This window comes from Nansenia antarctica (genome assembly GCF_963989245.1).
Source record: "Nansenia antarctica genome assembly, chromosome: 20".
NCBI classification, from domain to species: domain Eukaryota; kingdom Metazoa; phylum Chordata; class Actinopteri; order Argentiniformes; family Microstomatidae; genus Nansenia; species Nansenia antarctica.
In genome coordinates, this window is record NC_137693.1 from 10,084,565 (window position 1) to 10,099,358 (window position 14,794).

Sequence of the window (14,794 nt, forward strand, 5' to 3'; positions counted from 1 at the left end):
TTTATTTCGAACATGTGAAAAAATTAAAATAGCAAAGACAAAATCAAAAAGAAAATAGTTAAAAATACATTTTTAATTTTTTTCCGAAAAGGAGTAGGAAGAAGCATAAGCTATATGATAAATGATAAATATTGATATAATTTAGTCATGTAATAGTAGTCAAATGGCTGGGTTCTTGACATTACTGCAACAGTGAGTAACATTATAAAACCTTATTGGTTTCGAATGCAGCCAGCAACCCAGCAAGGGGGAAAAGGAAGTTCCAAATTCCACCGGAAGTTGAATCTCACTGGTGGTACGCGTTGTAATTCTCTCGACAACGATGCGACCCGAGTTACTTGGTTCCTATCAACATGATGAGTGATTAGAGGACTTGCGTAGCTAAGACAATTTATATTAAATATCTATATTATGGCGTGGTTATCAAGTATACTCCAATTGACATGTCTTGTATGGTATTGTATATGGGATATTTCTGACATAGGGACATTCTCAGTGACAGCTCAAGGTAATAAGAGAGACTGATATAGCGAGTTATCGTGGCTAGCTAGCAAACTATTTTGATGACATTTTCAGCTAATCAAGTCAACCAAGTAGTAGCTAAGATATTGTTATTGTATCTCATGTAAAGGAAACCAGTATTACGTCAAATAACATTAAGTGAAGAAAATCAACAGTGGTTCAGCTTCTAGTTACAGGTTTACGTCCTTGCAGTTTGTATCAACAATGGCTTTCTGTTTGACAAGCAATGACAGTTCAACATAGGTGTCTTAGCCATGAAGTTACTTAGCTAAATAATCTCTATAGGGATTCCTTTAGTCATGTGTATACTGAATTGATGGATTCATTTAGTCATGTTTCAGGACTATCTATACCTGTAGTGATGTATGCTGTATAGTTGACAATGTTCAGAATATTAGAATCAGATGACCATTGTTGATCAGAAGGAAGGTCGCTTGGAACGCAGTTTTAACCAATAAGATCATATATTTCCCCCAACATGTTCTAGGCTATAACGTCTGATAACTGATGCACTGTTGTTATCCGCAGAGAATGATGAGATGCCAGAATTCAAGTTCTCTGAGGACTTTGTCCCGGACTTTGAGAACAGTCCCAAATTCGTAGGGATGGAGGACTTGGAGTCTCAGCCCAAGAGGCAGTACAAGACAGCGGAGATCGCAGACGCACTGATGGGAACGGAACTCCCTGTGAACCCGTCAGGGATCGAGTCACTAATCCCCAAGAATGTAAAAGAGCAGGTGGGGTTCCCGCCCTCGCCGCCCTGCGATGACCCGTCGCAGTGTGAGGGGTCCTCAGAGGAGGGAGGCATCTCAGACGGGCCCTCAGAGCCCGTCATTCTGGAAGTGGTCCACGCCATGGCAACGGAGGACCAGAACGCCACCGAGGTGACAAAGACTTACAAGGTCAACTGTGATAAGAGAAACATCACAGGGATGGACAACTTCACTGTGCAGGTCCTCAATGCCTCCCAGGTAATAATCACATGTCTAGACCTTAGATTGAAGACCCATCTCTTCAGGCTACATCTTAAAACTGTCCCTCCTAAAGATCTCCTCCTTCCCACTACCCCCCTGTATAGTTTCTCTACTATAAATAATAATAATAATAATAATAATAATAATAATAATAATACAAAATAATTGTATCAATCTATAAATGATGATAAACAACCAAATGGAATAAATGTGTTCCTGGTTCACTTGTGATTTATGAGTCATGTAGTCCCAATATTTCAGATTTCAGCTTTCAGATCTTATGTGCCCAGTCCCACCCTTTACTTACATACGTGTAATAGCACGGTAACTGCCTTGCTCATAATAATGGCCCATGGATAGATGATTCACTTACTTAGACACATGCATGCTTGTTTGGATAAAGGCGTCAGCTAAATGTGCCAAACATTTTAATGTGAATGTTTTACTGAATACGATACAAACTAGGATTTTCCCCATATTGCTCACACTCATCCAATCCTCTCAGATCTCCAGGAGTGACGAGGAGGTAGGGCCTAGGAGGTAGGAGGTAGGGCCTAGGAGGTAGGAGGTAGGAGGTAGGGCGTAGGGGTTCAATGTCAATTTGGGATTCATGATAGCAGGTAATAGCAGGTCTCACTGCTGGTAAACACCATAGACAGATAGACTAAAGACAGTCTGTCAAAACATTATTGTGTCGCCATGGATACTGTCTGACATTGATACTTTCTCACGTTGTAATTAGGTAAACAATTTACATTAAAAAAAGAAATATTATACGTATTATTTTATCATTACCGGTATATGTTTTTTATTTTTTATTTTTTTTAATCCTGAGTGGGACAGTCCCACTCGTATTTTTAGTTTTATTGACAGATACAGTAGAGATTTAGAAGGAAGGAAGGATGGGTGAGAGAGAGAGAGGAGGGATGACATGCAGGACATACAGGTCCGCGGCCATAATCGAACCGGGAACCCTGCGATTACGTGGTCGACGCTTAACCCGCTACACATTTTTAAATTATTTATCGTATTTATTTATTTATTTTAGATAGTTTGTCAACTGTCTGCGTTCCATGTGCTTTGTCTCCTACAGGATCTGATGGAGTTCCTGAACGCCAACGGGACCGAGTGTTCCCTGGTGCTGTTCTTCACCACCTGGTGCCAGTTCTCTGCCAGCCTGGCCCCTCACTTCAACGCCCTGCCTCGGGTCTTCCCTGGGATGCACTTCCTGGCCCTCGACGCCTCCCAGCACAGCAGGTACTCCACCAAACACCTGAGTGAGGGAGGGAGGTGTCCTTTTCTTGTGGGCGGCTGTGGCTCAGGAGGTTGGCGGTTCGGCAGTTCGATCCCCGGCTGGTCACGTGTCGCGGTGTCCTTGGGCAGGACACTGAACCCCAAATTGTTCCCAATGAGCGGTGCCTGGTGCCTTGCATGGTAGCTTGCCGCCATTGGTGTGTGAATCTCTCTCTCATCCTCTTTCCCCCTCTCTGGTCATCTCTCTCTCCAGTCTCTCCACGAGGTTTGGGACCGTAGCCGTGCCGAACATCCTCCTGTTCCAGGGCGTGAAGCCGATGGCCCGGTTCAACCAGACAGACAGAACCTTGGAGACGCTGACCTCCTTCATAGCCAACCAGACAGGTACAGTCTGACCTCCTTCATAGCCAACCAGACAGGTACAGTCTGACCTCCTTCATAGCCAACCAGACAGGTACAGGGCCTTTTACCTTTTCACTGCCAGGTACAGTGTCTTTTATCTTCTCAGTGCCAGGTACAGTGTCTTTTACCTTTTCAGTGCCAGGTACAGGGCCTTTTACCTTCTCAGTGCCAGGTACAGTGCCTTTTACCTTCTCAGTGCCAGGTACAGTGTCTTTTACCTTCTCAGTGCCAGGTACAGTGTCTTTTACCTTTTCAGTGCCAGGTACAGTGCCTTTTACCTTCTCAGTGCCAGGTACAGTGTCTTTTACCTTCTCAGTGCCAGGTACAGGGCCTTTTACCTTTTCCACATTTTGTTGTGTTACAGACTCAATTTAAAATGGATTAAATAAATATATACAATTTGCCATCCTAATCTACTCAGTGTGTTATTGATTCCTATGCAAATCAGAGACCCTATAGACAAAGATATTAATTCTAAAATTACATGAACTATTATCCTTGCATATTAGTCCTTAAGATGGACTCAATTCAACTTATTGAGTGATTTGTTGATGACATTTTTGCATTTTACCATATATAAATACGTGTAAACATGTTTTTCGCTTTGTCATTCTAGGGTATTGTCAAATTTAATTTAATGCATTTTAAATTGAGTCTATAACACAACAAAATGGGGGAAAAGTGAAGGGATCTTAATACTGGCACTGTATGTGTTTCCACTAGCGTTGTTCAGAATCGCACCATTACACCATTAGTTTAATTCATCCTATCGTAATAACGCTTGGAGGCCGATCAGTGTATTATTCTCATCCCCTCATCTCCAATGGTTGAGACAAGTATAACTGATCAGTCTGTACTCAAGCTTCAGCTCCACTGACACACATCAACACTTGGGGTCACACAAGGGGTCAGAGCCTGGACAGGTTTGGACTGACCTTTCACCTCCGCCTCCCCAGGTTTCGAAGCCAGCCCGGATCAGAACGTCACAGAGGACGACCTTTCCGGACCCCTCCCCAGTGTTCCGGTGAAGAGCATCGATTGGCTGCTGGTGTTCTCCATCCTGTTCATCTCTGGGTTCACCATCTACGCCATCCTGCGAACAGACAGCATCCGGTGGCTCATCCCGGGACAAGAGCACGAACACCAGGACTGAGTCACCATACAGAGACTGACGGGTCAAACCTCTATGTGTCTGTGTTGAGGGAGGGGGGGGGGGGGGCGGTGGTGGAGGGGGGGGCTAAAGGATTTATATGATATGGATCTGATGTTGGACACCCGCAAGAACATTGAGAAGGAAATACCATTTGTGTCATTACACACACACACACACACACACACACACACACACACAAACACACACACACGCATACAGACACACACACACACACACCCTCTCTCAGCTCGTACGGTTGGTGTTGAGTGCCGCCATGTCTGTAAAATAACTGCTGTGAATTTGAATGTACATAATTATTTGTCGAATGAAAATGTGTCGTCTCAAAATGAGCTTTTGTTTATTTGCTTTTGTTTTGATGGTGTTGCGATCTGTTTTCATGGTGAGTAAATAAAATTAAAGTGTGGAATACATTTACATTTTTGCCATTTAGCAGACACCTTTATCAAATTGACTTACAAACAAATACATTTATCTAAGTAAGTGAATCATCAGTCATCCTAAGAAAAAGTAATCTATGCTATGACCCGGAGCCATTGGCAGTTACAATGCTAGAATAACTTTTTATTAATTTATTTACAGCAGATAAACTGCAGAGGGGGGTAGTGGGGATGAAGAGGTCTTTAGGAGGGACAGGGTGTGACAAGATGTAGCCTGAAGAGATGGGTCATCAATGTATGTCTTCTGTGTTATGACACTGATGTTGACCCTGTAAATGTGAATACAGCAAGGCAGTAAGGTAGAGTAGAACAGGAACAAGAAGAAATGTACTGTACTGCATATCTATAATATTGTAACCCTGAAAGCAGAAGCAATAAATGGGAGGCTGGTGGAGGTAGAAATCGGAGGATGGGCTCATTGTAATGCATGGAATGGAATCCACGTTTGACACTATTCCTTATTTCATTCCATTACAATGAGCCCTCCTACAATTTCTACCTTTAATAGTGTTCCCTAGGTGTACAGGAATACAGCCAGCAAGTGTCTGCATAACATAACACTGTTAGTGGGTAAAATGACACCTATTTTATTACAACACTAAAGATAAAGATTATCAAACATCTAAAAAAAAAACTGCTTTTTAATCAGGCAACGTCTTGGGACAGCTATGATTCCACACATGCAGGACAAGCAATGAGAGAGAGGGGAGAGAAAAGAACAGTTAACTAAACTCTATTATGCATGGGTTAATGTTTACTCTCAGGGCTACTAACAGTCTATGGCCGTGTGCTCTCTCGAATGTGGGCAAACTGATACTGCCCAGGCTATCATCTAAAATGGTAGGTAATGGTACACTGTCATGATTGCATGCGTGAGCAATATCGTGTAGATTAGATACCGTACTAATAGTGTCACTACACTACAAGCGACATGCACAGGTTGTAATACTGACAGCGCTGCACATTTACCTAGACGTCTAGACTTCCACTTTAATAGATTTAGCGAGACTATTATCGATCGACCAGAGAAGAATGTGTGATTTCGCGACGGTTGCAAAAAAGTGTCAACATGTGTCATGTGTTTTAGACGAGCTGTGCTCCAATGTAACTGTGAACGTCGCGCGCTGATGTAAGCTATTGTCATTGTTGCAAATTACGCCATGGAAAAAATGTGTTACGTATTTGACTAGTGTTGACGTGTGTGTCAATGGTTTGCTGCCATCTAGTGGACATTAATGTATGTACATCACTGATTTGACATTATCTCTGTTGTGGTACATTATTTGGGTTACTACAGCAGGCTTAGCCAGTTGAGTTAACATTATCTTTTACCTAGCCCTAAACTCAGTGTTGTTTTAATTGATTTGTATTTATTCAGGCCTATGTAATATTACAGATATTATGACTCCATCATGCAAAGCACATAACCTGCAAAGTGACATTTCAATCCTGTATTACCGGTATTTGACCAATTATTGACCTACTGATAAAATATTGAGCATGTAAAACATGGGGGCAAGAGAAACATCAACCTCGCTTTCTTTCTTAATTCTTTTTATTGATTTTTACACATGAACATAGACAATACACATTATCGATTGGGGTGATCGGGTGAGCTGGTTCTGATTAGACATGAATAACAGCATGTAGGCAGCTTTACAAAAATATATATAAACAGTAACAAATAAGTCGAAAACAGGGAGCCAAAACGCAGCTCCAACCTCGCTTTCAAACTTCAACCTAGTAGTGTTACCTATTTCCTCCAGCAGCTGGTGCAGTCACATTGCCTGCTGAGTGGAACACACTCTGCTCTGACTCTGGCCCTGTGCAGAAACAAGCCCTTGTCCCGTTGCCCTGGGCCGAGACATTTCACTAGACCTGACATGAAGGGATGGATGTAAGCATGATGGTCGTAGCTCCACCTTTCTCAAGCTTTTACTTTATCCAATTCTCTCAGATCTACAGGAGAGTCTAGGAACTAGGAACTAAGGACTAGGGACTAGGGGTTGTTCTTGAACATGGCCATAGTATAGAATATGGGGTTTAGGGATTCTTTTTTCTTCTTCTTTTGACTAATTAGGTCCATAGATAATCAGGTTTGTGTTGCGACTTGTGTCGTCCCTCCAGGCGTCCGACTCCCACTGGCTGGCCCCTGCAGACAGAGAGATGCGGATGATGGAGCTGAAGGCCACGGGCTGGGTGGAGGTGGAGGAGAGAGACGCCATCTACAAAGAGCTCAACTTCAAAACCTTCAATCAGGTGTGTGTGTGTGTGTGTGTGTATGTGTGTCTGTGTCTGTGTCTGTGTGTGTGCCTGTGTCTGTGTCTGTGTCTGTGTCTGTGTCTGTGTCTGTGTGTGCATGTGTGAGTGCGTGTGCATGTGTGTGTGTGTGCGTACGTGCGTGCGCGTATATGGGTGTGTTGCGTTAATTGACGTGACATCTGTTCCAGCTATAGTGTACTTCTCCCTCTCGTTAAAAAAAAAATGGTTGGAAATGCTGAAGATGTGATCATTCATAGTAGCGGACCTCCCTAGAAAGTTGGGGTGATTTATCCCCCTCTTAGCTTGAGAGACCCTGGCTGTGTCTGTCTACCTCCCTGTCTCCCTCTCTCCATGTCCAGGCCTGACTGCTCTTCAGGGGGCTACATACAGATTTGTGGGCCTCGGATTTGTTACATGAAGATCAGTAGACGTGCACCTGGCTAAATGACCACAGGGAAAGTATTGTACGAATTCATGTGTGTTTTTTGAGCTGATTGCTTGCAGGTGCAGCGAGGGACAGGCTAGTGGAGCCACCTAGGCCACTGAGTATTGCCAGCCTTCAGGTGTGTTGTGAGGTTATACCTTTTATACCCAGAATACCTTTCGGTTGATGGTTGCCGCTCTCCATCCTCATAGATAGAAGATAACCAAATATTATTTTGGTCACTTTCACTTGTGAGTCAGCTAAAGTCTTTTTTCTTATTTATTTCTTTAAGATGCAGGGAGTCTATTTAAAAACTTGCAGACATAACCTTCATCGATCCCCCTCACGTTAATCCCACCTCGATGTACGAGACTAGAAAATGGAAACTACCAAAGCCGTATTTCGACTCGGGGCTGTGTTACACCGTTTTGTAACATAACATGTATGTTCTTCTTCTTCCAATGTGCAGATGTAAACTTGCAGAATCTCAAGGCCACTTAGTGGACATCCTCTAATCCAGCGGTTAGTTGATTTAGCCTCTAACATACTCTGTTTTTACACTTCCCCGCGTTTGAAGTCGCGCGCCACACTCTGACCTCCCCCCGTCTGCTCCTCGGGCTCTAAACCCCTCTCCTCTTACCCCCTCACGTCAGACGGCATTACCCTGACACACTCCAGAGGGGCCTTTGGCAGCAATTGGGGTTTCGATCAGAATGATTTCTTTCACAAACAATCAAATTGGTTAAGATGTTTCATCTGCTGCAGAAAAACCACTAACAATCCCATCATTCCTGCCGGTTGGATGTTTTTTCGGCTCTTTTTTTCCCCCTTGTTCCCCTGTTTGTGCCTCGTTGTAAATAGGGGGGGACGTGCCCAGCTCACGTTGTTCCAATTTGACATCTCGGCCATTTTCTTTCTTTATTTTCCTTCCCCCCCCCCCCTCGTCTTCTCTTGTGTATTTCCACTCATCTCGTAGTAGCTGTTTTTTTCGTGGCCGTGTGTTCTTTAAGGTCTTTACCAGAGGGGGAATGGAGATGAAGAGTGACATCCTGGCCGTTCTCCATTGGCCACTTACTTCCAAGTGATGGGCTCTGGGAAATCAGATCCCCATGAGTTTCTAATGACAGACACAAATCCCCCCCTCTCTTTCCATAAGAGATTCCCTTCCTCTCTGCGTCTCTAGGGGGAGCTAGAGGGTTAGCCACCGGTGTGTGACCCGTAGACGACAATAGGTAAGCATACACAGAGGATGTCTGCCTCTCAGAGTCGCCAATTAGTCAACAAACATTGGGGGAGACATTGGGGTTTTAGTTTAGTGTTTATTTTTGTTGATTGCCCCCCAAAGGGTGTACCAAATGTTGTTATGATGCTACATGGAACCCAACCAGTAGTAATTTATCTGCAGAGTTATTTTCCTTGTCGAAAGCAGGAATATCTAATCAGGTTTGAACGTTTTAAATCCCGCTTCTGTAGCAGACCCTGTTGTCTGTTGTTATATTTCGGTGCTCAGATGTTTTGTTTGTATAGTATGTGTGTTTCATGTGTTTCATATCCTCAATACCAGAGCTTTTCTAAATCTAAACTCCTTGATTTTGATGTTTTTCGAAACTAACTGGAAAAGTGCATGTTTTGAGATTCTTTCTGCTCATCTGTTTTGCGTTTCTCAGGCTGATGGAATACATAGGACACATTTTAATGGTTGGATTTAAGAGGCAGTGTCTTCAGCTGCTGTGTAATTTAGCTCCACTACCTGTAAGTCAAATCTATGACACATTCCACTGTCCTCTTAACATTCTTTCATGTTAAGTCTGGGTAAAAGACCACATAACCTGATGAAAGCCCTCGGACCACTGACAAATATATAAAACTGAACGGATGGGAGGTGGCTGATGATGTCTACTGCTCTATAGACATAGCCTGACGATACACACACACATACGCATGCACGCAAGCACACACACACACATATCACACACACACAAAAACACACACACACACACACACACACACACGCATGCACGCAAGCACACACATACGCATGCACGCAAGCACACACACACACACACACACACACACACACACACACGCACACACACACACACACACACACACACACACACATATACACACACACACACACACACACAGACACACTGAAGGATCCGTTGCCAGACTGCTGAGGAATGAGAAGTCTTGTGTGTGTTTGCTCTGGAGACGTTCAAAGTTCACATCTTTTTTTTTTCTGCTGCTTGTCAACAAGACGAGGCAGAGCAGGGCCAGGCTGGTGATAACGGGTTAAACCACCGCCTTGTCTAGACGCTCATCATATGGGTCACCTGGTCTGGTCACCTGGTCTGGTCTGGTCACCTGGTCTGGTCACCTGGTCTAGTCTGGTCACCTGGTCTGGTCACCTGGTCTGGTCACCTGATGAACAGACACAGTTCAAGGCAGATGTTGAGGTCACATCAGGGGCGGCCGGTGGAGGTAGAAATCGGAGGACGGGGCTCACAGTAACGCATGGAACGGAATGAGGAACGGCATCAAAACAACACCTCCCCCTCGGTCACACTTGACATGAAGTTACTTTCTTTCCATCTCCCTCTCTGTCTCTCTCTGTCTCTCTCTTCTCCCCCCCCATCCTCCACCCTCCACCCTCCCCTCTCTCTCTGCAGGGGTAGCAAGCAGCTTAATCGGCTCAGCGGTGTTCAGTTCCCCTTCTCCACCACAGAATATGCCACTTTTCCCTGGGAACTGTTGTCTGAGTCCTCTCGTTGATCTCTCCTTGAGAGGAATGGCTGCAGGGGAGAGGCAAAGGTGTGGCGCCCCGAACGCGGGCGGTTAGATAATCGGGCCTATCAGTCTTCTGGGTAAACCAAGATGGTCTGTGACGTTTGCTGTCGGTTAAGGGAGGAGGTGACGTCTTGTTAAGACTGTCTTGTCTGTCTGTCTCGGGTTGGGTAAACCCTGTCGTCGCTGAAAAGGGTTTTTCGCATTATGATCGCTCCTCCGACACCCCCGTGCACTTGAGAAACGACATGACACCGTAAACGTCAATAGGGGTTGACTTTTGGAGGAAAATGTGTTCCATATGATACTGTTTTGTTTGCTTAAGCGGGTTTTTTTTCTTTCTTTTTTTTTTTCCTAGGGTCTGGGTGACTAGATGTGCTTGCTTGCTGCACCTTTGTCAATGTGAATAGATTGAAACGTTTCTCTCTCACCCCCCCACCCCCCCCACCCCCCACCCCCTCCCCCCCCACACAGAATATATTGAGTTTCAATTATATTAAGTTTCAATGTTATGAATGCTAATTCCTTGAGATTTGTACAGACCATGTGAAATGCCCCCAGAAATATTGGCACAGTGTTCCTGGAACATTATGACAGCGGGTACCGTACTCAGATGTCACAGGCTTCTAGACTGTTCTAGAAGGTTCTAATCTAGGAGGTCCTAGAATGAGCCATGTGGAGAGAGTGATGTACAAGGAGCCGGGTGATTGCGACATGGCGACCATGTATTATTAGTGTAATGTTAAGAGGTGTGGTCGTCGTCATCAACACATGTTATTAACACTCCATTCCATTCCTGCCTCTCCCTCTCTCTCTCTACTTCTTTCTCCCCTTTTCTCTCTCTCTCTCTCTCTCTCTCTCTCTCTCTCTCTCTCTCTCTCTGGTGGTCGGAGGCTGCACGGGTGATGATGGGGTGTCGGAGGATAATCACCGGGCGGCGGTAGTGGTGGTGGAGGAAGAGAGTGGATGAGAGGGCTGGAGAGAGAGAGAGAGAGAGAGAGCGATGGTGGGGGGATGATGGATGATGGAGGAGGGGGAGGGGGGGGATATTAGAAAGAGAGGGAGAGAGAGAGACGGTGGAGTGGGAGATGAGTGGAGAGAGAGGGAGAGAGAGAGAGAGAGAGAGAGAGCGATGGTGGGGGGATGATGGAGGAGGGGGGGGGGTGGATATTAGAAAGAGAGGGAGAGAGAGAGACGGTGGAGTGGGAGATGAGTGGAGAGAGAGAGAGAGAGAGAAGAGGTGGAGTAGGGGGGGAGGTGATGAGGGGAGGGTGGGGGGGGAGAGAGAGAGAGAGAAGGTTTGGGTGAGTGGCACAATCTGCATGCACTTACTCCTGGCAGGGAGAGCCGGCGTCCCTAAGCCCCGGGCCGCACAGCGGTGGAAAACCGATATGTAAATGACAGACACATGTGTTTGAAACTGAGGCCTCGGCTTCAGCTCCACTCCCGGCCACAACCGACCAGGGGAACACACCGCTCCCACGTCAAATTGTCTCATCCAGTGTTTTATGACAATCACGGCAGTAATAGCTCCAAAAATGCCCGTCAAAGCAGTGCGCGGGGGAGGCCGGGGGGGAGGGGTGGGGGGAGAGGTAGGGGGGAGGCGCGAGGCGTATTGGCCCTCCATCGGGTGTTTCTGATTATTTGAGATGAGGGTCTGTGAAATGTCACGTCAAATTACTAGACCCTGACAGCTTGTGGGCTGGTGTGGCTTGGCCAGCGGAGTGTGTGTGTGAGTGTGTGTGTGTGTGTGTGTGTGTGTGTGTGTGTGTGTGTGTGTGTGCGCGCAAGCATGTGCGTGCATGCACGTCCGTGTGTGTGTGTGTGCGCGCGTGTGTGTCTGTGTGTGCGCACGTGTGTGTGTGTGCGCATATGAGTGTGTGTGTGTGTGTGTGTGTGTGTGTGTGTGTCCATCACCATATAACACAAGATAAACAACTGGCCCGCGAGAAGGAAAGTCCTTGACCTGGGTTGACTTGCGGTCTCTGGGTGGAGCTGAGGGGTCGTGCTGTCGTGTGTCCAGGGTGGAGAGTGTCGGGGTGACCTCTGGATGACTGTGGTCAAACCTCTTTGTCTGGTGTCTGTCTGTGTCCCTCCCTGGGTCCTCATTGGCCTGGGGGGGAGGGACCTCCTTGGAACGCAACTGCGGAACTCACAAGAATTCCATTCCGTTCTATAGACATTCTATGTTCCACTTCCATTTCTTGGGCTGTGTTCTTACAGCCCCCCAAAAATTAATTACGCCATTTCACAGTCACACAAAGAGTTTGAATGGAAACATTTGTTAATTTGCAACCGCAAGGGAAGTCAAGAGTCTGAATTGATTTTTTAAAATGTGGTTTAGACCACATTAAAATAAAGGACATAAATGCCTCTTTGTCTGTGCCGTGGTAGACTAGTCAGTGTATGTACCTGTCCTGTCAGTGTGGAGGTCTTGCCTCAGGTTGGAGAGGCTGCTGCAGACAGAGGAGCCGAGTGTTCAGGCAGCACCTGACATGCCAGTCAGTGTAGTAATAATCCCCATTATTGCCAATGGAAGTTGAGAAAAAGCAGACCTTTACAAGCAATCTCCAATTGGTGCCAGGGGGGGTCAAGTTGCAGGAATATGGCAATTACTTAAATTGATCAGGAGATGGTTTCCCTTGATAACCAATTTGATCACGCCGACCGATCGTGTTACATCATGTGCGCGGAGAAAGGAGGTCCCCAAATTGGTTGCAACACACTAAAGACTAAACTCAATTTCCTCCCCCGAGGTAATTCTGTTTGGTCATGTCAGAAGGGTGGATAGGACCACAGCTTTGGCCTGTAGAGATGGTCTGTAAACAATGGCGTTTCAGTTGATTTAATTAGCCCATAGGAAGTATTTAGGGGCTTAATTGAGATTGCAGTGGGAAATTGCTCTGAAATAGCCCTACCTGATTTCTCCACAGTGGGCAGGGGCGTGCGAGGGATCTCACTACATGCTTTGTAGATAATTAGAAGAACCCGTAATCACTCCCTGGATGGCCTCTGATTGGAGGGCGCACACACACACACACACACACACACACACACACGCTACCAGAGATATGAAGAGTGTGTGTGTGTCTGTGTGTGTGTGTGCGCGGGTGTGTCTGTGCGTGTGAAAGTGTCTGTGCATCTGTACGTGTGTGCGTGTGTGTGTGTCTCAAGTGGCACTGGTGGTGTGTTAAAGTGAAAAGCCTACTCCACGTTGCAAGCTAAAAAAACACATGATCATCATTCTCCAATGATTTTAGTCTAAAAAAGCAATCCAGCGTCCTACGGTTTAGTAGAGGATGTTGACCGCTGTTGTTCCCTGTCTCCCTCACCCAGGCGTTCGGCTTCATGTCTCGAGTGGCTTTGCAAGCAGAGAAGATGAACCATCACCCGGAGTGGTTCAATGTTTATAACAAGGTAATAACCATAGAACTATGGTAATAATGGTAATAACTCTGCTATAACAACTCTGCTGTTGTTGAACCTTGGGTTAACTCCAGAGGAGTAACATGTAATATTTGCAATTTTCACAAGACCCCCCCCAAAAAAAAAAAAAACACAAAACAAAACACATCAATTTCAACTGGCTTTTGATACAGTTGAAGATTTCATTTCATGTCGAACAACTGTAATAGTTCTGCGGGGGGACTGTCTGACGCTTCGTCGAGTCGCTTCACACTCAGTCAACGAGCCGGGGAGAAGCAGCAAGCAGCAGTAGCTTTAGCCCGGTAATCCACACGTTCTCTTGTGAAAATCTTCACAAGAGAAATGTGCGAGATGACAAACAGGGCCCCTGCAAATCTCCCAGCATTAGGCAGCAGCCACCGAGTTAGTGTGTGGCGGCCCACTGTGCCGAGAGGAATTCTCCTGTAATCCTCTCTTTATTGAAGAGGCTGCAGGATGGGACAGGTTTCTGGGCCTTCCCTCTACTTTCCACTGGCCTCTGAAAACACACACACACACACACACACACACACACACACACGCTGTAAGGCCTACTACACCACTGGACTTGAATGTGTTTGGTAGTGGTGCCTTTATGGAAAAATGTTGAATTGAAATGTTGATTTTTTTTTTCTTCTTTCTCTCTCTCTCTCTGGCTGTTTTCAGGTCCAGATAACATTAACCACCCACGATTGTGGAGGGTTGTCCAAACGGGATATCAAATTGGCCAAGTTTATTGACAAAATTGTTCTTGGCATGTAGATTTGTCTTCTCTTTATTTCACATTGGGTTATCTTTGTTTTGTACTATCTAACATTGTAATTTAAAATAAAACCTAAATTAAATGTGCGCCCTTGTCGGATTATTTTTGTATTTTTGACATGTCTATCTCTTGAATTAACCCAAAAATAAATAAATCACAATACACAATATACAGAAACATTATTAAAGTTGTCATTATCACTGCATGTTTTGGACGTGAATAAAAGAATGCGATCGGATTCCATTTCATTGTGATATCATTGCGCTATACAAAATACAATTTGATTTGATTTGATTTGATTGGTGCGTTTGAGTGCTACTTATTTGACGCAGTCTACCAGGGATTTAGACG

General features: G+C 45.3%; 2 protein-coding genes across 2 annotated transcripts; both read left to right on the forward strand.

Annotated features, from left to right (window-relative positions):
* Positions 1–357: 357 nt before the first annotated feature.
* Positions 358–4,736, forward strand: txndc15 (thioredoxin domain containing 15). Its single transcript, XM_080549606.1, has 5 exons — positions 358–508; positions 1,051–1,493; positions 2,590–2,753; positions 3,004–3,134; positions 4,109–4,736. Exons 1-5 carry the CDS (start codon positions 412–414, stop codon positions 4,303–4,305), a joined length of 1,032 nt encoding a protein of 343 aa, XP_080405732.1. The 5' UTR covers positions 358–411; the 3' UTR covers positions 4,306–4,736.
* A 738-nt stretch (positions 4,737–5,474) lies between these two features.
* On the forward strand, positions 5,475–14,490 carry LOC308174994 (pterin-4-alpha-carbinolamine dehydratase 2). Its single transcript, XM_080550106.1, has 4 exons — positions 5,475–5,603; positions 6,891–7,022; positions 13,573–13,653; positions 14,347–14,490. The coding sequence occupies exons 1-4, from the start codon at positions 5,502–5,504 to the stop codon at positions 14,440–14,442; spliced, it is 411 nt and encodes a 136-aa protein (XP_080406232.1). The 5' UTR covers positions 5,475–5,501; the 3' UTR covers positions 14,443–14,490.
* The last annotated feature ends 304 nt before the right edge of the window (positions 14,491–14,794 follow it).